The following is a 13247-nucleotide window of genomic DNA, read 5'->3' on the forward strand; positions in this document are numbered from 1 at the left end:
TGGGAGCTGCTGTCAGATGAGGCTGGTCAGGAGGGGTAAGCAGACTGGCTGAGGCAGGAGAAGATCGGGAGTCAGTTTGTTTTAGGGGGTTGGGGTTCTGTGCAGGCGCTCAGCAAACAAGCCCTAGGCCCCAGCTCTTCCCCGGCCTCAAGGAGACAGGACACAAAGATCCAAGGAAGCAGCCACTTTTTATTCCACAACCAGTAAATCCCACCTACCACACAGTGGAATAAACTCTCCAGCACAGCCCGTGGCCTAGGCCAGTGCTGCCCAACAGAACTTTCCACAGCGGTGGGACGTTTGTTCACACCGTCCGACACGGTAGCCACTTAACTACTTCTGGTTACTGAAATGTGCTCAGTACAACCGAGGAAGTGGAACTTTATTTTATTTTATTTTTTATCCTCACCCAAGGACACTTTCCCATTTTTGTTCAAATAGAGTGGGAGGGAGAGAGAGGAAGAGACAGAGAGAGAGAGAGAGAGAGAGAAACATCGACGTAAAAGGGACACATCGAGTGGCTGCCTCCCGCATGATCCCAACCAGGGCCGGGGACCAACCGCAACCGAGATACGTGCCCTTGACGGGAATTGAACCCGCAACTCAATGGTCCGCGGGCCGACACTCTAACCACTGAGCCAAACTGGCCAGGGGGGATCTTTAACTTAAATTCACTTAAATTCAAATGCAGCTCAAGGCCCTGGCCTAGTCCAGGGACAGTTTGGTTCAAGAGCCAACTCTGGGAAGAGCAAGTGGCAGGAACAGTCCTCGGGGTCACCACCGCTCCCAGAGAGAAACAGCAGCCCCAGTGGTGAAGAGGTCGCATCTCAGAGCAGGGGGACGCCCCGGGCGCGCCGGATGAGGTTAGCCAGCCTCTTGGCCAGGCCGCCCTTCTTGGGCTCCTCGATGTGGAAGGTCCGGGTGAGCAGATTGTAGAAGGAGCCATAGCACACGGCCACCACGGTGCACGTGAGGCAGATGACGTTGTAGGGCATGCTGAAGTCCGGAGTCGGCAGGCTCACCAGCAGCGGCTCCGTGTAGAGCCGCACAAAGTAGCTAGAGCTATCAGAGACTGGGAACCTGGGGGTCAGGAAGGAGTGGTGAGGCAGGACCCCGGCTCCTCCCCCTCTCCCCCTGTTCCCCCTCGGGCTGCACCAGGCCAGTGCTTGGCAGTAAAGATTTTTGCAGCTGTCTTAGCCTCCCAGCCTCTCTGACAGAAGAATCTCAGGAGAAGGCTCCTCCACACCCTGACAGCTGCCTCAAACTGCGGGCGGGGAAGGGGCCTTCGCTTGGCTGCCTCTTCCTTCTCCTTCTGTCTCAGCTAACGGCTGTCTCCTCGGAGAAGCCTCCCCGGGTCACTCACCAGGTTCCTCCCAGCGCCACCTCGGACCCCACCGCTCCCTAGAATGGAACCTCCTCTCGGGACCGTTAGCTTTCGCTGGGCAGGGGCAAGTCTGTTTAGTTTACTGTTGGGCAGCAGCGCTCTCTGCAGTCCTTGCATCCGGTAAGTGCTCAGAGAAATATCTGTTAAAGCATCAGTGAGCCAACGGGCTTTACACACTGCTCTTCTCACCGATCTGTGCCCCTAGTCTGAATGATTACAGACCACTGGGCCTTCCACCAGGACTGAGTTCAAGCTCACGTTGCTGGGGGAGAGGCAACACCGAGCCCCAGCCTCCCTGCAGGAACCTGACCATCTGTTGATGCCCCTGAACCGTGCAGCTGAGGTCACACTTACAGGCTGTTGAAGAGGGGACTCTCTTCCCAGTCCACGGGTTTGGCTGCCACCATGCTGGGTACGAGGGCACTGAGGACAGAGGGGCTGCAGAGAAGCAGGCAGGTATTCCGTGAACCAGGGTTGGTGGCAGAGAAGGTGGGTCAGGAGGGTAAGGGCAGCATGGGGGGAAGGGCCCACCTGACATAGAAGCCGTGGTTGGGGTCTGGGGTGTACTCGGTCCACTTGAGCAGCGCCCGCTCAAACTGGATGGAGACTTTGGTGACCGAGCTGGCCGGCAGCTGAATGAGCATCTCCAGGAGGTGCGGCTGCAGTCGGTCCTGGGCGGGCTGGTAGTGGATGTAACCTGGAGACAGACAAGGCTCGAGCGTCACCCTACCTCTTCCCTGGGGTCAGACTACCTGCACCTCCTGCCTCACCTATTGAGGCCTTGAGGCCTGGATCTGGGCACCCAGGGGTGGGCTCTGGGTCAGAGAAGCCAGGCTGGCTCAGAGCAGGGAGCAGGGCCTCTGAAAAGGAAAAAGATGTTTCCAGGACAGCCGTTCCAGGCAAGCAACTAATCAGTCTTCACATCAGGTACCAGATGTGATGCAACAGGAAGTTCACAGAACTACCTGTGATGTTTTCCTGCCAAAAACAGGGGATCTGAATCTAATTAAGTCTCTATTGGAACCACCATACCCCAAAAGTATAGGGCATGGAGGAACATGTAAACAGCGATACAAGGATAATTCCAGAATGTGGAACATTCTGTACAAAAAAAGACCCCGTTTGCCAAACCAATAAACTTTTTAAAAAGAAGAGGAATGGGAATTGTTACAGGTTAAAAAGAACTTAAGCCCGGGCCAGTGTGGCTCAGCGGTTCGACCAGCGTTGGCCTGTGGACCAGAGAGTCCCGGGTTCGGTTCCCGCTGGGGGCATGTACCAAAAAAAAAAAAAAATTAAAACAAAACAAAAAAGAACTTAAGCCTTGGCCAGGTAGCTCAGTTGGTTAGCATCATCCCGCTAAACCAAGGTTTCGAGTTCGATCCCTGGTCAGGGAACATACAAGAATTAACCGATGAATGTGTAAATAAGTGGAACAGCCCAGCCGGTGTGGCTTAGTGGTTGAGCATTGACTCATGCACCAAGAAGTCGCCAGTTCGATTCCTGGTCAGGGCACATGCCCAGGTTGTGGGCCTGAACCCCCAGTGAGGGGCATGCAGGAGGCGGCCAATCGATGTTCTCTCTCATCGATGTTTCTATCTCTTCCTCTCCCTCTCTCTCTAAAAATCAATAAAGGCAAAAAATTTTAAAAAATAAGTGTTATTACAAATTGATGTTTCTCTCTCTCCCTTCTTCTCTTTCTCAATAAAAAAAAAAAAAAAAAAAAAAAAAGACCATTGGGGAAAACAGGAATGATAATGATAGTCTATATATATATATACACACACACACACACACACACATCTGTTAGATATATACTGAGTTATTTAAAGGTGAATGATATGATGTCTAGGACTTGTTGTAAGATACTCCAGCAGAAAAATAGCCAAACCAAAACAAGTGGGAGAGGAAGAGAGATGATACAAAAATGAGAGGAGGCTGGAGACTGCTGAGGCTGCTGATGGGAACAGTGGAGTTGATTCTACTATTCCATTTGGGTGTGTGTTTGAATTTTTCCAGAGCAAAAGTTAAAAAAAAAAGAAAGAAAAGAAACAAACAAAAAAACCCAAAATACACAGGCGGGTTGTTCGAAGCAGATATTTTGAAGGTGGTGCAAGTAGTGGTGCCGAAAGTCAGTAGAACTATTAACCACAGGCACGGAAAGAAGGGAAGCCAGAGCGGGCTTTAAAGAAGCCGGTAAGCCTGCCACCTGGCGTGTGCTGTAACCTCTCCTAAGGACTCTTTTCTGCAGTATCAGTCTTTCTCCACGCCAGAGTGCTATGCCTAGCACTAGCAGAAAGCAATCAGGAAATATTAACTCCTCTTCAGAAAAATAATAAAAAATAAAATAGGCCCAACCAGCGTGGCTCAATGGATTGAGCATCGACCCATGGACTGAGAGGTCCCGGTTCCACTCCCAGTCAGGGCACATGCCTGGGTTGCAGGCTCGATCCCTGGTAGGGGGCGTGGGGGAGGCAGCCAATCGATGTTTCTCACGTCAATGTTTCTATTGCTCTCTCTAAAAAATTAATAACAATATATTTAAAAAAAAGAAAAGAATAAATTTTAAAAACACTAACTTCTGCCCTGGCCGGTTTGGCTCAGTGGTTGGAGCATCAGCCCATGGACCACTGAGTCGCGGGTTTGATTCCAGTCAAGGGCACGTACCTTGGTTGCGGTTCACTCCCGACCCTGGTCGAGGTTGTGCGGGAGATGACCAGTTGATGTGTCTCCCTCACATCACTGTTTCACTCTCTCTCCCTCCCTCCTTCCCACTCCCATTCTTTCTTTTTTTTTTTTATCCTCACCCGAGGATATTTTTCCATTTTTTGTACAGATAGAGTGGGAGGGAGAGAGAGGAAGGGAGAGAGAGAGAGAAACATCGATGTGAAAGGAACACAACGAGTGGCTGCCACCCGCACGACCAACCAGGGCCGGGGACAAACTGCAACCGAAGCACGTGCCCTTAGCGGGAACCGAACCCGGGTCTCTCCGGACTGCAGGCCAACGCTCTAACCGCTGAGCCAAACCGGCCAGGGCCCACTCCCACTCTTTCTGAAGATAAATGGAAAAATATCCTGGGGTGAGGATTAAAAAAACAACAAAAATGACACTTTGTCCCTCCCAAGGAAGCAAAACCGAAAGCATCTCCAGGTTGGTTATGGTCTTTGTTCCCCAGCTCCCTGTTCTTGCTAGCCCCTCCTCTGCCTGAAAGGGCCCACACCACAAAGCCTGGAGCCCCAGGAAGGAGAAAGTGGAGAAGACCAGGAAACTGCTGCCCTCCTCAGGTCTTACTAAGAATCACCAGTAGTACGTGTTTAATTATTTTTGCTTTACAAATTACTCCAGATCTGGTATTGCTGAGGCTACCCTTTCCATTGTCAAGCTTTTCCTAATACTTTCTGCCTGTACTTTCTCTGGGTATGGAATTTAGGAATTACCCTGAGAAATGAGGGTTTGGGGACCTGGAGGTAGGCAGGGGTGGGGGGGGCTGGTTTGGAACTCAGTTCTCACTTGGCTTGTTCTCCTTGCCCTTGGAGGTGATGGTGAGGGTGTGCACATACAGCCGCAGGTACCAGGGCACGGTGTCCAGGAGCAGCACGGGGAAGGCCCGGTACGGGTGGGTGTTGTACAGCAGCGTGCTCAGCTCCCCGCTCTGCAGACCATAGCCACTCACGTACCGCTGGGCATACAGAAAGGGCACTGGCGGGGCCTCTGCGTAGACCAAAGTCAGCAGTTAATAGCTCCTAAAGCAAAGGGTGATTCCCCACCCCAACTCCCCAGACCACAATCACAGACTCAAAGCCAGGGACAGGATGGGAAAGAGTTTTGCTATCAGAAACCTGCATTCTGGAATCATTTCCATCTTCCCCAGGCCACAGCGATAACAGAATTACTATTATTTCCTGAATACTTATATGTGCCAAGCTCATGCCCCTTCCAATCAAACCAGGTGCTCTCAGGATATTCTGTACAATCACAAGTAATTAATTGTGTGATGTCTGCCTCAACTAGTAGACATTAGGTTTCTCAAATGCAGGGTATCTTCTATATTTGTTGATTAAATGAATACATGGACAGACTCCATATTTTACATTCATCATCTCATCCTATCTGCTAGGTATTACTGTTCCTATTTTCCAGATGAGGCAGTAAGGTCAGGAACCTGCCCAAGGTCAGAGAGCTTTGAAGAATGGAGTTAGAACCAGCGGACTGAGTCTAGAGATCTGGGTCTAAACATTAGCCTGTTATCTCGGGTGATGACGCAGGATGATCTACCCGAGAGATGACATCTCAGCCTGTGGGGGCCCACCATTCTCAGGGGGTCTCTTCCACTTGAGCTGGAGGTTGAGGTTGCGGGAGCTGTTGATCACGGCCGTGTCCAGCAAGTCGTAGACAGCGTAGGTCTTCCGGGTGCCCAGGATGACATCCTGGTATGTGGTGAGGGGAGGCGGGTTCACTTCCAATGTCTCATTATCCTGGGGACACAAGGGCAGGACTGAGAAGTGAGCAGAGGGGCAGGCTGGCCTTGGGGACAGGGGTGATGAGTTTGGCTGGAGACCTCGGTACCTGGTTGTAGCTGGTGATGTCCACGTAGACTCGGCTCTCTGAAGCCAGGGGGCAGGGCTCTGTGAGGGTTCGGGAGAACATCCGGAAGAGGGACCAGTCTGAGGAGCAGAGAGCAGGGTTGAGCAGGGGCTGGGACTAGGCGTGGTCTACATAAACAGAGTGGGGCTGGCGATGGGTGAGCAGAGATGAGTTGCCACGTAGCTTACCTTTCTTCCCCTGCCCCGTGACAAAGGCATCAAATACAACAGAAAGGGTCTGCCTCAGCTCCCAGGAGATGCTGGTACAGCGAGCATTCTACCACAAGGACCAGACAGCAGCAATGAGGACGTATCACTCCAACCACAGAGCCTCAGGGACTCCTACCTGGACTTGGCCCCTCATCTAGGATGTAGCTTCCCATCCATTGATTTGCTACCATTCACTACCAAGCGCTTGACCCTGTGCCAGCAGCTTTATGCATCAGTCGGATGAACCGTCGCCAACAACTGTGGGGAGTACTACCACTATAACTCTCATTTGACAGATGGGGAAACCAGGCTCAGGGAAACAAGATGATTCACTCAAGGTCATGCCAGCTGGAGAGTGACTGAGCTAGCGGCGCACTGCATAGCTATTCTGCAGCACTATGCTCCATGACAAAGATTTATTGAATGCCTGCCAGGCAACCACTCGGTGTCCTTGGTGCATGGCCAATGCCCCGAGAAGTTGTCATTGTATTTACCACTTACTACTGGCTCAGCCCTCGACAGACACTGGGCTACGTGCTTGGCCTGCACTTTCTCTCAGAGCCTTTGGATGGACCCACCCCCATTCCCATGACTTACTCTGCAAACAGGGCGGATATGCACTGCTTGGGAGTGGTAGCTAGTGTGGAACAAGCGGTCAGCTTTCAGCAGCATAGAGAGGCCTGCCTGGAGGAGGCGGGAAGAGATGGAAGGTCAGTGCCCTGGGCACCTGGGCATATGGCAGAGGTTATCTGTAAATACGCCTGAATGACTTGCAGTGAAAGGGCATTTGCCAACTCCATCCACTCTCTGGGGCTCCCGCCCACGTTCAGACGATTCTGGCCTCACCTTGGAACTACAGGGCAAGAGCTTCTTCCATGGGGTGAGGTTCTCAGTGCAGACAACCTCCCGCGGCAGCACAGCGTAGCGCAGGAAATAGTGATCAGTGTCTGAGGGAGACAGAAGTTTGTCTGGCGTGGGCCTTGGGGGCCCACTCTTCAGGACCCCCACGCTAGTGATAGGGGTGACCACTCCTGCTCCCCACACACCTCTCTAGCACCACCACCCTCACAGTCCCAGCTGGGAGTGGGACCCTCGCCTTCCCTGGGAAAGGCCAGCAGAGACAGCAGTCTTGGGAAGCCTTCTTCTGGGGCCTGCACACCAGGGGACTCATGCTCTGGCCCCACCAAGGAAAGAGGAAGCTGGAGGCGAAAGGAGGCAAAGGTCTGGGACAGGGTCACAGGGAGAAGGAAAGGCTGCAGGGGCGTCTCACCATTGGCCAGCCCCAGGGGTTTGAAGGAGGCAGTGGGAGTGACCGTGTTGGTGGAGTCGATGAAGTTGAGAGAGGCGCAGAAGATCCCTGAGAGGACGTTACTGAGCTCCTTCCAAGATTTATCCACGCTGGATGGAGACACAAACCCCCTCACTGTCCAGGGCTGCCTCTGCTCCCATCTCAAAGCCTGCACTGGCTGCCACACCATTAGACCGGCTAGCTGATAGAGCTGAACAGTGACACTGCCCCTGCCTCCACACAGCTCTTTGCTCAGGTGACTCCTCCTCCTGCCTAGGAATGCCCTACTCTCTCCTCTCTGCCACCTTCAAGGAGACTCCCCCCTCCAGGAAGCCTTTCCTGCCCTCCTCAACCACAGCCTCCACCTGTGCTGCTGCGGTTCTGACCATCCGAGTCTCTCCCTAGACTCCTCCTGGGAGATGGCTAGGTGGTGGCAGCATCTTGTCCTAAGCATCATTCTCCTCAACCAGGCTGTAAGCAACCAGAGGACAGGGAGCAAGTCTGAGTCCCTATGATGTTTCACAACACCATGTAAAGTACCCCACACTCGGCTGGGCAAAAGAACATATTCCCTGTGAATACCCTGGGCAGGAAGGTAAGTCCTGGTTCTATCTTCAGGGTGGGAAGTCTTACATCTATAAAGACTCACTGAACACAGGAAAACAACCATTCCAGGAATAAAAAAATAAAAAAAAGCGCCAGCAAGTTAAATTAGGTGTTGTTGTTTTTCCTTAGAGAACTATCAAAACAGATTTCTTCTCTATATTAATCGTAGAAAGCATAGAACCGGAAATCTAAACGTCAGCTCCATATTATAGGCAACTACAAGGTGCGGGGAGACAGTGACAGCAGAGCCGATGGAGAAAAAGGCAAGGGGCCAGTGTTCAGACAGAAGCCTTGGCAAGTCTGTGAGGGTCACTGCTTGCTCCTCATTTGATATCACCTTAGTGCTGCCCTGGGGTTTTTCAGTTGCTCCAAGCTTTAAGTCTCCAATAAAGATTGCACACTTGAAGCCTGAAAACTCGACCCAAAGCAGAATCATGTTGCATTTGGTGTGCACAGCAACCTACATAGCATGACTTACATTTTCCAATTCCTTGCTGATATTTAAATTTGCCAATTTTCACATTTAAATCTAGATTTCTGGTATCTCTTTAAAAATGAGAGTATCTTACAACAGTGGGCCTCTATTCCCATGGTAGTGATCCATAGGAGGTGAGTGGCAGCTGTCTTCTCAAGCTCTCTAGCCTGCCACAGTCCCCACCACTCCCTATTATTGCCCTAAATTTTTTTTTAATCATACTTGTGCTATTTATTTCTCATAGTGGAATTAAGAGGAAATTGTGGTACAACAGCAGTATCTAGCCCCATCCCCTCCCAAACAAAAGCAATTCCTCTAATATGAAGATCTGGCATCTTGTAGGCCAATTCCAGCCCACTGATGTTTTGCTTGGCTTTACATCCAAGTAAGCTTCAATTATTTGTTATCTGCCTCTGCAGAGATATGCATGTTACCTCCGGTCTGGAAGTCGGTAGGGGAAGTAAGTATATTCAGCAAAGTAAAGCATGCCACTCAGTGGTAACTTTATTTCTCACTTCCAAGGTAGCCTTACCCCCATGAATTACTGCCTGCTGGAACTGCTGCCCCTAAGGGCTGTGTCAAGATGATAACACCTTCCCGTCACAGTCCCTCCGTGGCCTGCAATAGACCTCAAGGTAGGCACTCACTCAGTGACGGTGTCTTGGAACCAGACCCAGAGCTCTGCACCTGATGGGGCCTGCAGGAAGGGTGGCCCCCAGTATCGAGTCCTCCAAAAGCCTTGAGTGAGTGACAGGTGCAGCTCCCGGAGAGAATACTTGGAGATCAACTGCCCCAGGGCTTTGGGGAACAGCCTGTAATGAGAAACTAGAGAAGGGAGAGCAGGTGAGAGATGATCCTGGAGGGAGGGTTCTTAGTCACCCCAAAGCAACAGCAGACCCCAGGGTCTGGGGTCAGAGAGATCTGAATTCCAGACCAGACTGTCATTTACCAGCGATGTGACCTTGGGCAAGTGTGTTTACCCCTCTACATCTCTAATTTCTTCCTAGTAATCTTTCTAAGGATTTAGCACTGTGCTTAGCACCCAATATAAATGGTGAACGTCAACAACATCATCATCAGTGTCGCGGAGAGAGGGCTCTAACTAAAGGTTTCGAGTGGCAGCCTGGAGCTGCAGGAGGAGCACTGGACTAGGAGTCGCTGCCCCTGTCTGCGCCTTAGTTTCACCAACGGGGCAGTGGGGTTCTTCAATAACTGTGCCATCCTTCCCCCCAGGACTCACTTCGTCCGGCTCCACACTCACCCGCCAGAAGCCCACCAGGGACTAGGCCCCGCCCCCATGGCTTGTCTCCACCCACTCCCAGCAGGTGCCACAGACACTTTCTCCGGTCAGTCTCTCCTCTCACCTTTCTCCCGCTGCAGCTCCGAATCCCAGCGCGTGCGGAACTGGAATGTGGCGGCTACGTCTCCAGAAGGCAGCGGGGTGATGACGAGCTCCTCCCGCAGGCTGTCGCGTGGGGGCTCTGCATGGCCCCAGCTGCTGGGCCCCAGAACGAGCAGCACCAGCGGAGCTAGCCGCACGGCCGCCGCCATGCCTGCGGCCGCTTCCGCCCCCAACAGCGCCCGCCCCCACGAGAGACCAGCCTCCAATAGGAAGAGCGTACGAGCAGTGACTTCCGGTGCCATCCCGGAAACCGGGGTGCGGTTACCAGGGCGATGGCAAGCCTAGGCCCTTCGGGGCTAGTGAGTTCAGGTGGGCGCACGGAGGGTGCGGAGAGCGGTGGGTGTGTGGCGTGTCTGGGGGCAGGGTTGAGGGTCCCCAACTTTGAGGTGGTGCCACCCACGAGAAAGTGCTTAATGATACCGAGTGCTTCTGCGATAGTGGAGAAAACAGACCGCCAAAGGTTCATAACTTTTGCGAGATGACAGGCTTTTCCCCTCCTCCCTCAGCTTCTAGTGCCTCCATTTGCTCCGTCCTAAGACTAGCCAGCTCCTCTGGTGGCAGAGCTTTCCTGCAAACCCCCAAATAATTGGCCCTTTTCTTATGAAGAATTTAAAACATACAGCAAAGTTGAAATGAACACCTGTTTCCCCATCACCTAGATTCCACCATTAACATTTTACTATTTTTGCTTCATCGCATACCGGCCTATAAATCCCTCAGTTCACTGAAATGCAATGTTTTAATGCATTTCAAAGTAAATGGCAGACATGAGTACACTTTCCCCTAACTATTTCAGCATTCATATCATTAACTAGAGTTCTATATTTGTTTACATTTTCCTTTTGGTGTAAAATTTACATACAATGAAATGCACAACTCTGGAGGGCACACTCATTGAGTATGACCAATGCGTTCAGCTGTGTACCCAAATTTATATGAAGAAAGAACATTCCTAAAGCCCCAGAAAGTTGGCTCATGCCCCTTGCCAATCAATTCCTGCACCCTACCTTCCAGAGGAAACCACTACTCTGATTTTTCTTCACAGAATAAGTTAATCTGTTGTAGATCTTCATATAAGTGAAATAATCATATAGTATGTATACTTTGTGTAAAGCTTCTTTCATGGCAAGGATGTCTTTGAAAATCATCCATGTTCTTGCATGTATTGGCAGTTTTTATTGCTGTGTAATATTGTAGTATATGAATATACCATAGTTTATCTATTCTCGTTGATAGACACCTGAGCTCTCTCAAGTTTTTAGTTATGAATTAGACCTCTGTACAATTTACTTTGTAGACATGTTTATCATTTACCTATCACTTACTAAATATTTAGTAGTAAAGAGTAGGTTAGGAGTATGTTTAATTTTTTTTCTTGCCAGTTTATTCTTGGGCAACAGACCTATTCAAACTTTCCGCCCAATCTCAGTTACAAACATCAAGTCATATTATTTTAGCATTAGAAAAGGCATTAAAGATGATCAATACTCAGATTATCCAGCTATGGAAATTAAGAGAGGGTAATGGAGCCCAGGCTGGGTAGCTCAGTTGGGTAGAGCATTGACCTGATATGCCAAGGTTGTGGATTCAGTCCCCGGTCAGGGCACATAAAAGAAGCAACTAATGAATGCATAACTATGTGAAACAACAAATCAGTGTTTCTCTCTCTCTCCCTGCCTCCCTTCCTCTATCTAAAATCAATCAATAAATAAAAATTAAAGAGAGGGTAAGTGAAATGGCATGACCACAATCAACATACAGCTGGCTGCTGGTATAGGCAGAGTAAAGCCAGGTCTCCCAACTCCTCTCTCTTGCTGTCCCCACCTCTTTACAGAGACTGTAAGTGAAAAATTAGCATGCATTCAGCTGAGATGAATCTTGTAGCAAAAATTTCGGGATTCTCTGCAATCTTTTTATTGAGATTCAAATCAGGATCACTGGGTTTCTTTTCTTCTGTTTGGGCGTGTATCGCCAATAGTACACAGGATTTAAGCCAACAGGCTCTGACTGCTGTAACCAAGGGAAATGGGAGGATCTGGGAGTCAGTTTGTTTTCAAGACGTTTCCAGGAGGAGCGGGTTGGGCAGTGCTCTCTGGCCCACGGAGCTTGGTACCAACTTCCTTTGCTTGTCCTGAGTACCAGAAAAAGCTTGACTGCTTGTTGCATCAAAAGATCAGGTTTTGAATCTGATTATAAATCACAAATATTATAGAGTGCTTATTTAAAATGACAACTTCTAGAAAATTGTGGGAAGAATAACTTTGTTCTTATTGGGAATGCAAATCTAGCCACTAGTATTTCCTTTTTAAATTTCACATAGCTTGTTTATTTTTTTCCTTTTTGAATTTATTGGGGTGACGCTGGTTAAAAAAAATTATACAGGTCTCGGGTATACAAGTCCACAAAACATCATCTGTACACTGTATTGTGTGTTCACCACCCCAAGTCTGTATGTTTAATTTTACAAGAAACTGCCATACCTTTTGCCAAAATATATACTTGTACCAACAATATATGAGTTCTTGGTCAATATTTGGTTTTAATTTAATTTTTCATTTTAGCCATGTGGAAATGTATGTAGAGGTATTTCATTATGGTTTTAATTTGCCTTTCCTTGGTGGCTAATGATGTTGAGCATCTTCTTATGTGTTTATTGGCCATTCATGTATTTTCTTTTGTGAAAGTTCTGTTAAAAGGTTTTTGCACCCTCCCTCTTTTTTACTGGTTGTTTGCCTTTTTATTATTGACTTGGGGTTCCAGTGTTAAATTCCTGCTTTAGGTTGTCCAGTTTCCCTATAGGGAACACATTCATGAAGAACTTTGTACACGTGTCTTGGTAAAACTCACAACCATACTTCTACGAAGAGCAAATTTGCTGTCAGGCAGGTGTGCCAAGATGTATTCCAGCCAACCAGAGGAAGTATCAAAAAGGTGTCCTTGTTTCTTTATGACTTCACTCTACTTATATCCAGTGTTCCTGTCCCATTAGACGTGGAATAGAAGGCAGGCCATGAGTTTAGATGTCAGACAGATATGGGTTCAAACCCCCTGCCAGCCTTCAACCCATACGAGCATGAGCAACCTGAGTGTCAGATTCCTCCTCCATAAAATGGATAAACCTACGCTCAGGGTTGTTTTAAGGATTAAAAGTTATGTGCATGTTGGATAGAGAATGTAGTAAGTGCTTAATGACATCTACTCAAACAACTCTTCGAGGTGGGTACTGTTACCTTCAGTTTATAGATGAGAAAACTGATCATTGTTTTAAGATCACAGTGAGGATGGAGCCAGGACTAGAG

At 49.4% G+C, this 13247-nt stretch overlaps 1 protein-coding gene across 1 annotated transcript; it reads right to left on the minus strand.

The window, feature by feature from the left end:
* Positions 1–578: 578 nt before the first annotated feature.
* Positions 579–10114, minus strand: PIGT (phosphatidylinositol glycan anchor biosynthesis class T). Its single transcript, XM_036245230.1, has 12 exons — positions 9911–10114; positions 9194–9371; positions 7448–7575; positions 7024–7124; positions 6775–6861; positions 6157–6244; positions 5951–6048; positions 5694–5859; positions 4895–5095; positions 1916–2081; positions 1739–1822; positions 579–1080 (listed from the first exon to the last, which is right to left on the minus strand). Exons 1-12 carry the CDS (start codon positions 10095–10097, stop codon positions 828–830), a joined length of 1737 nt encoding a protein of 578 aa, XP_036101123.1. The 5' UTR covers positions 10098–10114; the 3' UTR covers positions 579–827.
* Positions 10115–13247: the final 3133 nt, after the last annotated feature.

The sequence above is a fragment of the Molossus molossus genome, unplaced genomic scaffold, assembly GCF_014108415.1.
Source record: "Molossus molossus isolate mMolMol1 unplaced genomic scaffold, mMolMol1.p scaffold_m16_p_6, whole genome shotgun sequence".
Lineage (NCBI taxonomy): Eukaryota > Metazoa > Chordata > Mammalia > Chiroptera > Molossidae > Molossus > Molossus molossus.

What these genes read in the sequence shown, in the direction of transcription:
- PIGT (XM_036245230.1), bottom strand. Translation starts at nt 10,097, where the DNA reads ATGGCGGCGGCCGTGCGGCTAGCTCCGCTGGTGCTGCTCGTTCTGGGG. An exon ending in GGAGCTGCAGCGGGAGAAAG is followed by an intron (nt 9,372 to 9,910) that starts GTGAGAGGAGAG and finishes TCCCTTCTCTAG; the next exon opens with TTTCTCATTACAGGCTGTTC. An exon ending in AACCACGGCTTCTATGTCAG is followed by an intron (nt 1,823 to 1,915) that starts GTGGGCCCTTCC and finishes GCTTCTCTGCAG; the next exon opens with CCCCTCTGTCCTCAGTGCCC.